The sequence below is a fragment of the Bufo bufo genome, chromosome 9, assembly GCF_905171765.1.
Source record: "Bufo bufo chromosome 9, aBufBuf1.1, whole genome shotgun sequence".
NCBI classification, from domain to species: Eukaryota; Metazoa; Chordata; class Amphibia; order Anura; family Bufonidae; genus Bufo; species Bufo bufo.
This window is the reverse complement of record NC_053397.1, coordinates 23,160,366-23,174,270: the sequence shown is the minus strand read 5'-3', so window position 1 is coordinate 23,174,270 and position 13,905 is coordinate 23,160,366. Positions and strand designations below refer to the sequence as shown.

At 38.4% G+C, this 13,905-nt stretch overlaps 1 protein-coding gene across 15 annotated transcripts in view; it reads left to right on the top strand.

Annotated features, from left to right (window-relative positions):
- MITF (melanocyte inducing transcription factor) overlaps positions 1 to 6,154 on the top strand; it is a 195,567-nt gene extending 189,413 nt beyond the window's left edge. For 13 of the 15 annotated variants that reach the window (XM_040406575.1, XM_040406573.1, XM_040406581.1 and 10 more), the window contains 2 exons: positions 609 to 756; positions 2,826 to 6,154. In XM_040406575.1, the coding sequence (XP_040262509.1) occupies positions 609 to 756; positions 2,826 to 3,221 (544 nt within the window). In that variant the 3' untranslated portion in view covers positions 3,222 to 6,154. The remainder of the gene's footprint in view (positions 1 to 608; positions 757 to 2,825) is intronic. The other 2 variants (XM_040406583.1, XM_040406587.1) reach the window with 1 other exon arrangement.
- Positions 6,155 to 13,905: the final 7,751 nt, after the last annotated feature.

Here is a 13,905-nt window from a genome sequence, read left to right as displayed (position 1 = left end):
ACAGACAGAGCTTCAGCATAGAAGCAGGGGAAGAGATTAAGCAGAAGCTTGGTCCTATGATGAGACAGGAGGTGACGCGAGACCACCTCAGACTCGTGCACTAGATAGACGGGCAGATGGTGGGCTAGTGCTGATTAAACAGAAGTCAATCTGAACAAGCAGAGCCTCGGCTTAGAGAAGGGGTAGAGATTCAACAGCAACCTGATCCTAGCACGAGACAGAACTCAAAACAACCTCAGAATTCACTAAGCGGTGTATAGCAGGCATGCTCAACCTCCGGCCCTCCGGCTGTTGCAAAACTACAACTCCCATCATTCCCAGACAGCCTACAGAATGGCATGGTGGGAGTTGTAGTTGAGCATCCCTGGTGTATGTGATAGAGATGTAGATGATGGGCTGGTGCTGATTAGACAGCAGCCAGTCTTAAGAAGCAGAGCTTCAGCATAATGCACAGGAGCGGGGCAGAGCATCAGCCCGAGTATCTGATGTAAGCGGAGCGGACTACAGACGAATGCAGCTACGTGGGCTCACTGATCCCATATACTCAGCCACACAATATCAGGCGGATCTCTTATCAGCTATCTGAGTGCAGTGTCCTTCTGTTATAGGGACATGCGATGGAACAAGGGGACGATCCTGAAGGCCTCGGTGGATTATATCCGCAAACTGCAGCGAGAGCAACAACGCTCCAAGGAGATGGAGAATAAGCAGAAGAAGCTAGAACATGCAAACCGACACCTGCTGCTGAGAATACAGGTCGGCCATCCATAAGGGAGAAACAGTCATTTCCTATCAGAATACTGATGTTACCTTAGTATATCGGCCTCCTTCATTACCGCTGCGGGGAGAAAGATTAGATAGATATGAGATATATAGACATTAGATAAATGAGTGAATAGATAAATATACAGGTGAAACTCGAAGAAATTAGAATATTGTGCAAAATTCCATTTATTTCAGTAATATAAAATAAAAGGAATTGCATTAATGCAGCTTAAAATTAGAGTTTTGTGAAAAGGTTCCATATTCTCGCCTCAAAGTGTCGCCCTCTAGTCAGCAGATTAATCCATACCCCCTGAGCAAAGGGGAACCGAGATTGTGACTTTGGGGTTTCATAAGCTGTAAGCCGTAATCATCCAAATTATACCAAATAAAGGCTTGAAATATCTCGCTTTGCCTGTAATGAGTCTCATCTGTTAGTTTCACCTTTTAAGTTGCATTACTGAAATAAATGAACTTTGCACGATATTCTAATTTTTCGAGTTTCACCTGTAGATTAGATAATCAAAAATAGAAAAATGAAGCAGCACTCCAAAATGGCTGAAAGGGCGGTCGAACCGCTTTATTCACATTATTCAATGTTTCGGCCCAAAACAATGATGCCTTTCTTATAGAAGGAAAGAAAGAAAGAAAGGCCATGGAGGGATAGATAGATATTAGAAATAGATAATTCGAGATAGATAGATATTAGATAGATAGATATTAGAAATAGATAATTCGAGATAGATAGATAGATATAAGAAATTGATAATTAGAAATAGATATTAGATAGATATGATAGATAATAGAGATAGATAGACACTGTAGATATGAGATAGATATTAGATGGATATTAGATAGATATAAGAAATAGATAATTAGAGATAGATATTAGATAGATATTAGATAGATATTAGATAGATAGATAGATAATTAGAGATAGATAGATAGATAGATAATAGATAGATAGATAATAGATAGATAGATAGATAGATAGATAATAGATAGATAGATAATAGATAGATAGATAGATAATAGATAGATAGATAATAGATAGATAGGAGATAGATAGATAATAGATAGATAGATATATGATAGATAGATAGATAGATAATAGATAGATAGATAGATAATAGATAGATAGATAATAGATAGATAGGAGATAGATAGATAATAGATAGATAGATAATAGAGATAGTTTGATAGACACTGTAGATATCAGTAGATGAAATAATGTAATAACACCTGAATATTGGTCTTATTTCCTGATGTGTCAACCCTTTTATCTCTGGAACATAACGTCAGAACGATTAACACTCATTTACATTTATTTTACTTCCTTATCTTTGCAGTTTTTTTCCATTCATCACTAGGCAGATTGATAATGAGCTAAAGGTGCGATTATCCTCACTAAATAGATATAAGTTATACCGTGACCTAAAGACAGTTGTGTTATGCAATGGTAAATTTAGCTTTGTGAAATCCACCCCGATAATGTGTACTGACACGTGTCATACACCTAATGTTACTGTGACACAGCCACCAAGATGCTTTTCTTAATGACTCTTTGACTGCTTGCACATATTGTAGTGTCTGGGAGCTATGAAAAATGTCAAACTATGGATCGGGCATTTCATATCCCCTTTCTATTGCACTTACACTTGACCAAATAAAACATGGTCCACACAAATGGGAAGGTGGCCTTTTCGAGGAGTTATTCTAATTTCAGCTTGTGTAATACCGCCCCATGGTGCCAAGATAAGGCTCTGTTGATTTGAGCCCTAAAGATTATCTCGGTTTGTCATTTTGAAAAATCAACCTTAGCTTTTCTATGGCTGCAAACTTCTTTGGTTGATTTGTGATTAGGCCAAAAACTAGAATAATTTTATGGTGGTCTATCGTGGTTTACTACAACTTATCTGACCTCTAGTAGAATGATCAACAAACCTTTATTTTTGAATTTATAGTCTATGGAAGATCCATATCTACGTAATGATGGAAATCATGGTACTGTTCTCATTGTTTTTTTAATTTTGATGGTCACCATTTTTCTTTGGAATTTTCAGGAGCTGGAAATGCAAGCCAGAGCCCACGGACTTTCCATTATGCCCACGACTGGCCTCTGCTCTTCTGACCTGGTGAATCGCATCATCAAGCAAGAACCAATGTTGGACAGCTGCAACCAAGAACTGTTACAAAACCACCACGATCTTACTGGCACCTCCACACTGGATCTCAACGATGGCACCATCACTTTTAGCAACAACATAAGGAACATTACTGACTCTCCCACCGCCTACAGCATGCCCACAAAGATGGGCTCCAAACTGGAAGACATATTCATGGACGATACTCTTTCTCCAAGAGTACACGATGTACTTCACTCATTATCTCCCGGCACCTCCAAAGCAAACAGCAGGAGGAGCAGCATCAGTATGGAAGAAAATGACCACCACTGTTAGCACTGGGTGGAAAACGCCTTTCTAAAGACTTCCATATCTTGTACTATTTTGGAGCAGTAGATTTCTAGATAGTTCCACTTGATAGAAATTTCGCTGTGTTTCATCCATAGGCCAGCACTTGTGCTTTTGTTTTTATTTTTAGATTTTTTTTTGTAAAGATACTTGTGTATTTTATTACTTGCTTTGCCTCCAAAGTATTGTGCATGAGAGGTCTAGATCTATCCACTTCACGGACATAACCGATTGTCAGGCCAGATCTATTTCAGCCAGTAGCCCTGTATCAGCGGCCAGGTATCCATCTGTCCGGGATGAACTTGCAGTGAACCATATGTCAATTCAAGCATTGCAATGAATGTATAGAAACCAAATATCTATATTCTGGAGAGAAGCTTCCATAGATCTATCTTCTAAACTCCATTTGGTGGAATGATGTAGATCAGAAGAAGAAAGGTTCTGTGACTGTAGTCAGTGATGTACATAGACGAGAGGTGGACTCCATAGCAAAGTGCAAAACAGGCCTCATTACAGTGCCCAGTTTTGCGACCCACAATAGAGGGCCCTGCTGGTTGCTTCACCCCATCCATGACCGCTTGGCCAGTTACCAATCCCATTGATTACTACCCATGCAGTTCCTCAGGGTAGTGGATTCCTGCACAGGTTCTCACCACCAAAAAGCAGTGGGGATGACACCAACCAGGGCTGAGCCCCCTCTCTCTATGGCCTTATAGCAGCGGTATGGATTGCCTTTATGGTATGTCCACCCTCAACTGTAGCAGACACGGTAGTAGGTTCTTGGCTTAGTATTTCCATTGCCATTGATCAGCAAATACAAAACAGAATGTGTTAAGGCTTTTCAAGCAGTATTTTTATTTATTTTTTGCATTTTTTGACCTTAGTATGATATATGATCTCAGGATTTCAAAGCCTCATGGAGCACCTTTGGAAGTGTAATTCCCTAATGGGGCTCCAGACTGGAGGCACACTTTAATGTCTTATTCAGGTCCGATCTGTAAAACTCTATTCCAATTTTCGGGGATATTTATAAAATTAAAGTAAATGATTGACTAAATTAAAGGAACTCTGTAGCTAAAACTGATATACAATGCCTAGTGCTGGGTCAGGAGGAAGGAGATTCACACACAGGTTCTTTCTTTGTCATGCCCCCTCCTCTTCAGGCCTAGGACTAGACATTACACAGTGTATCAGTTTTAGCTGGAGTGTTCCTTAATCTTTTTGTTCAGTTTATGTTCTACATATTTTTCCTAACCTGTGAAGTTTGACATGGCAAAATTGGAAACTTTACAGTAAAACTATTTTTACCAAGTCTAAAAAAATTCTGATGATATTGCATTCATTTCTGGTACAGCAAAACCTAACCACCCAAAATCTCACTGGTGGAGAACTTGATGTTTAAAACAAGTTATTTTACATGCCTGTGTCTATCTGATAGTGTTATGATAATCAGTCTTGTGGATGAGCAAAAACATTTTACTGTCGAGGGATTGTAGAGAAACAAAAACATTGAATGAAATCCATAAGGAGTAGAAAAGATGAAAAACCCCCAACCAAATTCCAGAGAAGATCCCGTCATCATTCATAGACCTCCCTCTCTATTGTAGTGAATGAGATGAATTAATTCTTTAAATGCGTTGCCATCAGGTCAAGTTCCCTTTATAGATTTTGGAAGACTTGCTGTAGACCTTTGCTGGTTGGTCTTTAAAATGTTGGACCTTTAGTTTTATACTGTAGAAGATATTGTATATGTAGACGTAACCTACATCAATCTAGGCATTAGAACCTCCTTTATATCTAGTGAGATCTTCCATGTAGGATTGACCCTTAAATTTTTTTATGGTACTCAATAATATACAATAGAGAAGAAAGCTTGATGGTCTGTAGTCTAGCGTAGTGTCATAAAGTATAGGAAGTTAAGGTGGTAGATGCAGTTTACATTTTGGGTGGTACACTTGGGTATAGTTACTTGTGCACTAGAGCAGACTAGTACCCTACATGCTCATCATGTCTCATGCTGTTACTTCAAACTTCAGATGCAGAATGAAGTTCTTATGCTCCACAGATTCTTGAAGGTCTATGGGGTTCTTCTGCCCTACACATTGTTGAAAGTCTGTGTGGTTCTTTAGCCCCACAGTTTCTTGAAGGTATATGGGGTATCTCTGCCCAACAGATTCTCTGAGATCTTGTCTTACTCCTGCTGCTTCCTTAGACTGTCCATGACCCCTAATCCATTTATGATCTAAATAAGTAAAAGTTCTTCAGTAGCTTTCATCATAAAGCAATTCTACCCAAAGAGTTCCTACACATGGATGAAATTATCTTTTATGCATAAAAACTAAGACTTTACAACAAGGGATTACATTCATGCATCTACTAGTCTGTGAGGTTCTTCTGCTTTGGTTGGCTAATATGCAACCCCTTTTACTTTTGTGATAGAAGAAAGAAGCTGCGCTTGGTTGTCACTTTCTTAGTTCTTGAGTGGACAATTTATGTCTTGCCCATGTGTACTTTTTGAAAGCAGCATACTGTACTGTGAAGGTGCCAAACAGTTTCACTTTACATGGGTTATCTAGGATTACAAAAATATGGCGACTTTCTTCAAAATAATAGTGCCACACCCATCCATAGGTTGGATGAAATGGCAAACTCAGCTTGGCTAGTGTTATTTAATCAGTTGTTTTGGCATACACAAGATGTTTAGTTTTTTTGTTTTGTTGTGGATGAGCAGTGTACAGTACCAAGAAGTGTCTGCTGTTTTTGAAGATTTAATGCCACTCCTGTCCTTGGACTGTATTTGGCATGACCCTTCTTTTGTAACCCCAGATAACCCCTTCTATTTTAGTTATCCAATATGGATGCCATTTCCTCAGGTTGGTATAGTCATTTTTGCAGTTCGCTCTTTACATTTTATGGGCTCAAAATACCGGGGGGCAGGGGGGGGGGCAGATCCTGCACTTGTGGTCCGCTGCTAATGGCAATCCCCAGCAAAAATGCATACAGTAGAGGATGCCTGCAGCGGACCACAAGTACCACAATGGACATCCTACACAGGATAGCAAATGTGTGGTTGTGATAAACAGCATAAATAATATAACAAAGACAGGTGCACTTTGCGGTCTTACTAAACCCTCAAACTGGTGTTAAAATTGAGAGATTAGCCAACATGTCCTCCGTGAGGACATGTCTCAGCCCGAGCACCGCGCCAAGGTTTCTCAAGTAGCTCGGGACCTAACGCTAAACCTACCTGGGCCATGTGGGCAATACCAGGAGCCAGTGGGCGAATTACAGGAGCGCAAGGTCAGTCTCAAAGCAATCTCCCAGTAACCTCCAGCATGTAACCATGCATACAATGGGAGGAGGCAGAGAGCTCTGAGCCACACCCAAGACTGGCTGATATAGCCCGGGCCTCACATGTGCACCAGAATGCTGCCTGTGGATGGAAATAAAGGCACATTCAGACTAGGAGTTTCGACACCTCCTGTAATTCGCCCACTGGCTCCTGGTATTGCCCACACGGCCCAGGTAGGTTTAGCGTTAGATCCCGAGCTACTTGAGAAACCTTGGCGCGGTGCTCGGGCTCAGACATGTCCTCACGTAGAACATGTTGGCTAATCTCTCAATTTTAACACCAGTTTGAGGGCTTATTAAGACTGCAGAGTGCACCTGTCTTTGTCTTTGTTTTTGTTATATTATTTTATGGGCTCACAATAAAATAAAGTCATGATGTGGCAATGATGGTTCCCATCAGGATCACGTGAGTCAACGTAAAAAATAATAATTGCCTAAGTGGTCTTGCTTGGGCAACTCCATGTAAAATGCCCTATTAGGCTATCTTGAGGAAATAACGGAGGAGGCCTACATGATCCTGATATAATCACCTATTTAAGCCAGAGTGAAGACATACTGCAATGAGTGGCCATCACTTTGGAGGAAATGATGCACCCACTGAAGTCAGTAGATGGCCGATTGATTACAGGGGAGCGTAGAGTACTCCTTTTCACCCATGAAAAGAAAGATATACTTTATAGATACATTTTGAGGCAAGATTAGTGTGGACCCTAAAGTGATCTTAAACTGCTGTCTGTGAAATCACCCTTAGAGGTGGCTATACGCATTAGGCTACTTTCACACTGGCGTTTTGGTTTCCGTTTGTGAGATTTTGGCATGCCTGACTAACCATCCAATGTTTATGAGGAACTACCAACTGTTCCACCACAGCAGATGTTGGGGGGAAAAGATCAGTTGGGCCCATGAAATGTAAACATGCTGATCCCTTTGACCATACCAGAGCTGTTGAGAACACACGCACACTGGGCGGAGTATGCATATGTATGGGGAGTATCGGAAGGAATAGCTGTTGGCCAAACCAGATTTTAGCCGACAGGTATTAGTATGGCCAGCTTTACACCAGTTGCTCCCTATAATGATGTTTACCCTCTGCCGATAACGGTCTGGAAGCCAACAATGTCAAGTGTTGTTTTGTGTTCAGAGCATCTACTGTAGTGTCTGGAAATTGGCCTGCTGTCCAATATGGATCCAACTAGTCTTGGAGGCTTGAATTCCATGCTTTAAAAAAACATACCCCAAAAAAATTTGACATATTTCCTCATTGCATAATATGAACCCCGTTTACCGTTATCTAAGGTAGCCTTAAAGTCTGGATTGCTACAATAAAAACAAAAGGGTTGTCAAAGAGGTCTAGCCAGCAAACAGAAAATGGAAAATATAAAGAAATCTTTTTAAAAAGTTTTTTAAATATATTTTTTGAAAAAAACTTCTTTACAGATACGGTACATGTTTCAGTAAAATGTTTTTGAAAGTGGACATCCTTTTAAAACAAAAGGCAGAGAATGAGTTGACTACTTACCAGGTAATAGTAGATTTTAAAGCCAGATTTATGCATTTTGGGGGCTTTTTTATTGTGTGATAATTTGACAAGTTTTGATGGGTCAAAATGCACTTTTTTATATTTTACAGTTCAAGAAATGCATCCTTAAAGTGTACAATTTTGCCAACCATTTCAACAGTTTTTATGTTTTATATGTAAAGAAGGGTTATTGTTTTATAAAGTTATTATAAAGACATTAGAGATTTATTATCTTTATTCATTCTTATGGGATAGAGTTTTCAGATTTAGTGATTTTAGATGGTTTAGTAAAAAAAAAAGTAAGAAATATTTATTTTTAGAGGTTTCTTAAATTTGTTTGGAATCTAAAAATATTTTTGCTTTTTATTGATTCAGAGTTAATTTTTTGTTATATTTTTTTGTTCTTTTTTTTGTGGCCAATGTGAATAATAAACACATTTTATGCAAGTTTATCCGAACGTTTTCTATAGGAAACTGGTTTATCTTGACATAACTGTTCCTTAATGACGTATCTAAGATGTAATCGACAACCACGGTGTACAGATAGATTTGATGTATTAATAATTCATGTAGATCTATGCAATAACAGTAGTTATAAATGTATTTTGATCAAAATTAGGTATATTCTGAAGCTGGTGTAATTCTCGACAAGCTGAACGTATGGTAAACAAATTATTTTTTTTGTGTAGAGAGGACTTTTTGTCTTGTAGTAGTCAACATAGAAATTCTCATTCAGAATGAAGTGCCTTAAATGATAGTCTAGATTTTTTGGACTCTCTCCGCACTGACTGAAGTGTGGCTTAGTGAAACCTTATTGAATCCGTATAGTAAATTGTGAACATGGATGTTGCCAAATGTTCTTGTCAAACCATAAGTGCTTCCAGAATTATGTGAAATTTTAAGTTTTAGTGTGTGCAGCCAGACAAATTTTTAGGCAGTCAACATTTTTTTAAGGGGTTTTCTGGGCCCAAAAAAATTGTGGTTTACCGAAATGTCCTTTTTTGGGCCATACTTGAAATTATAATTCTGGAGCATCTTTTCAGAACTCTTCATTGTGCTGTTCTTCTATTAATTCTCCTGGAAATGTATGAACCAGTTGACATATGGGTGTTATCAACTGGGGTGGATTGGCCATAGACCTTACAGGGAAAATTCCTGGTGGGGATGTAGTTTGTACTGCTGGCAGCAGTATTTTGTGATGGACCGTGGTATTTGGCTCTGTTGGGTAGTATAATGTGCCACATTATGGTATTGCTGGCCTTGCCTACTTGTGTTGGCTCTGCCTTCCATCAATTTGGAGCCGACTACAAAATGGGGCCACTTTTCCTAATTTTTCCAGGGCCACTTTAAGTTCCCAGTCCTCCCCTGGTTATCAATCATCTTGCCACTGTCTCATGTTCCTATACCCTACAGTCAATGCTGTGTAGGAACCCTAGTGACATAGGGAGTAGTAACACTCTGTGTTCAATTTATTCCTACATATTCAGGAGGAATAACAGAAGGATCCACAGAGGGGGCATTCTCTATTTGAGTCAGGTCATCAGTCTATATTAGTAAGGGTCAATGAGCAGAATGAAGCGGCTGCAGTGTTGCTACCTATAGCGGCTCATCTGCAGATGTGCCCTGTTCAATGGGGTCCCTTCACTGTGCATATAAGAGTATGCCATCAGTGTTTAGATCCCAAAATCCCATTAGAGTAGCACACTCTAGTTCCCAGGAGCCTTGAAATGTTAATAGTTTAGACCAGGCATGCTCAACCTGCGGCCCTCCAGCTGTTGCAAAACTACAACTCCCAGCATGCCCGAACAGCCTACAGCTATTAGCCTACATTGGGGGAGTTGTAGTTTTACAACAGCTGGAGGGCTGCAGGTTGAGCATGCCTGGTTTAGAGGGTGACTTCATAGAACTCAGTAAATAATTTGGAACCCTAGGGATGGCAAACCTAGCCGGATTCCTTAGGATGTAACCCACAACTTCTGCTCAGTAGTAATAAACCCTAACGATAATGTACATAAAATAAACCGTTAGAGCGTAAATCTTCTCCTTTCAATGAGGTTGATGTCAAAATTAGAAATGTGATATAGACTCAGGTTGTGTTAAAATCCTTTACTCTAGAACAGACATGTGCATCTTAATGTTATTATGGTTTCAAACACATTTATATATTTTTTTTAATTATTTTTTTTACCTGCCCAACAAGTATTCTCAGTTTAGACCAATGTTTTCCAAATGTGAAAATGTAAATTCAATTCATTTAATTAAATATAAGATACACCTCAAGAAAACCGACATTAATGGAGGATTTCTTATGGCAGATGACAAATGTTAATAATAAATGATTGCATATATTTAAAAAAAAGTTTTTTGAACAACTGACAGATGCAGTATTACCGTTCAATAGAAACTCAGGTATGATAAATTACTGTTCATTAAATATGCATTTTGTAGCACAAAATCAGTAAGCAAGCCTAATGATGTGGCCAAGTTTTTCCAGAAATCAGATGGGTAAGTTTTGAGAAACAGTTTAGTTTTTAACACATGCAAGTAATGATAAAAAAAGAAAACAATAAAAATATTATAAAATTATAGAATTCTTTTACGGTAATTCAAATGTTAAAAAACCCCCATTAAAGGCGTTGTCCATCTATCTATCTATCTATCTATCTATCTATCTATCTATCTATCTATCTATCTATCTATCTATCTATCTATCTATCTATCTATCTATCTACTACCTACCTGTCTCTTAAGTCCTTTCTTTCTTTTTCTTTCTTTCTCTCTCTTTCTTTCTTTCTTTTTCTTTCTTTCTCTTTCTTTCTCTTTCTTTCTCTTTCTTTCTTTCTTTTTCTTTCTTTCTTTCTTTCTTTCTTTCTTTCTTTCTTTCTTTCTTTCTTTCTTTTTTTCTTCACATCTGATTGAGTATGTCTATAATGGGAACCTGTGTTAGGTATAATATAGCATTTTTCTGTGAGGCACAGTCAGGTTGAGGCCAAATTTTTTATTTGTTTGTCCTGAAATCATAGAAAAACCATATTAGAACAATTGTGTGTGAACTTTTCTTTAATAAAAAGACTTAGTCATGTTAGAGTGCATTTAAGTTTCTCTTTTAATTTGATTTAACTATTCTGTCAATACAAGGTAACATCAACTATTATTTGTTGGAGAGGGGCTTAAATCCATCCTAGAATATAATTTGTATAGTTATATATCTTTTAGATATTTCCATATCAGATACATTCACCATTTAAAGGGTAATTCACGACTTCTGTCTTTGGTGTTCTGAATTGTTTGTCATGTGTCCACACTGTCAGCCCTGCACTAGTCTTGACACAGTGTGCCATTTTTTTTCCCTTTAATGATAAAGATTGTATTTATTTTTGTTTTATTTATTTTCAAATTAAGCAATAAACTCACTGAGGGTCATCTTTTGAACTGTGCCTTTAAGAAGACTCATCCCAGGTTGATAGGATGTAAAAATGTTTCACAGCCAAGGCAAAAAAGTAATGGCTGCCACTGTTGGAAAACAAAATGTCTATAAAGCACACGTATGTTGGTTTTCGCATAAACTGCACTGGAAAGAAGAGCTTTTGTTTGCATGTGTACCTAGAATTTTTGGTAACGGGGATGAGATGCCTCTTGATTTCTACTGTAATGGTTTGTTGATGTACACACTTGGCTGCTTCAGGTGGCAATACAGTGTATTTAGATTCATATCCGTGTATGGTATGGGTCAATGTTAATGTATCTGATGAAGACATTTAAACTATTGTTATTGGTAGAATGAATAAAAAATTGGTTTTTCAAATATTTTAGTTTTTCTTTGTTATTATTTTAGTTTATTTTTTATTCATTAATTATTTATTTACTTAGTTATTTTTTGAAAGGCGAGGGGGTGTCTGGCAGAGAAAAAGACCATAAAACAATTTGCAAACACTACAGGTACATAGTTAACCCCTTTCTGATGGAGCGATTTTCTGTTTTTCCATTTTTGTATTTTACTCCCTGCCTTTTTGGAGCCATAGCATTTTTATTTTTCCATTCACATAGTTGTATGAGCACTTGTTTTTTGAGGGACATGTACTTTCTAATGGCGCCATTTAATATTGCACAGGATGTAGTGGAAAAAAAATCCAAATATGGTGGAATTGCAAAAAGTTTTATGGGTTTTGCTTTTACTTTGCAGTAAAACATGTGCTCTGGGTAAGCACGATTACAGCAATACCACATTTGTATAGTTTTTTTTCTATTTTAATACAAAAAAAAAAAAACTCTGAGACCTCTTTTTTGTGGGGCATTCTGTACTTTTTACTGTTTTTATATGTGGATGACTTTTTTTTATCACTTATTGTTCAGTTTTTTTGTGGGAGGTGTAGTGAACAAAAAAAAGAGCCAAATCCACCATTTTGACTCCACCATTTTGACTTTTTGCCGTTTTGCGGTTTGTCGCATGGGATAAATATTTTCATATTTTAATAGTATGGGCGTTTTTGCATGCGGTGATGCCCATGATGTCTATTTTTTATTGTTCATTTTTATTTTGTGGAAAGGGGGGTGATTTAAATTTTTATATTAAAAATAAAATGTTTAGATTTTTTTTAAAAGTTTTTACACTTTTTAATAGTTCCCATAGGAAACTTGAATAAGCAATCATCAGATTGACTCTCTCATAGACCCCAATGCATTATCATTGGAGTCTATGAGACTTACACAATATTCCTATGGATCTCCAAAAAAAAACTGTGTGGTGGGGGCGGGAGGCATGACCTGCAGCCGAGCAGAGAGGACGGCTTCTAAGTGAGTTCTCCACAACCAGACCCCATCGCAAGCCATCAAAACCACTACTTGGGTTACTGCCGACACACACCTCGTGGCTCGCCCTCCCTTTTGATGGAGAGGCGTATCCCTCCACAAATTAAAAATGGCCAACCTTAAACTGGTATCATTCAATGCGAGGGCCCTAAACCTAGCGACAAAACGTAGCCAAACCCTTCACTACTTGAAAAAAACACGCGTAGACGTCCTTCTCCTCCAGGAGACTCACTTCTTAGAGACAAAAACTCCCGCCTTCCACAGACACTATCTTAGCCAATGGTTTCACTCCCACACGCCCACCAAGAACTCCAAGGGGGTATCTATCCCTTTCGCCAAACACATATCATTTGAACTATCAAACTCATACTCAGACCCTGATGGCAGAATACCCATTCTTTCAAGAAAACTGAATGGCTCGCTGGTCACCCTTGCCAATATTTATGCTCCCAACTCCCGACAGGCTCCCTGGATCCACTCCACATTAGCTTTATTAGACAGCCATAGATCAGGGGAGCTTTTATACACCACCTCTGGAAAATCCTCACTCTCATATAGAGCCCTCAAACATATAAAAAAATCCCTACAACTCCTATCCCTCAAGGACGTTTGGCGTTTTATGCACCCCACCATTAGGGATTACACATTACACTCAGCTCCACACAATTTATACCATAGGATTGATTACTTCTTCCTCCAACAGTCTTCTCTCCACAAAATTCAATCCGCCACTATAGGCTCCAGTATACGCTCAGACCACTTCCCAATGGAGCTCATTTTAACACTGTCTACCCAACCTGCCCCAGACCACCCTGGCGGTTAAACAAGAAACTCTTATCCGTACCTTCTGCCTAATCTAAAATTCAGAAATGTCTAGACCTCTTTTTCCAAGAAAATCAGAATACTGAGGTCTCCACCCCAATGGTATGGGAGGCACACAAAGCCACAATTAGAGGCAAATTTATCTTTATAGAACCATTTCAGAAAAAACTA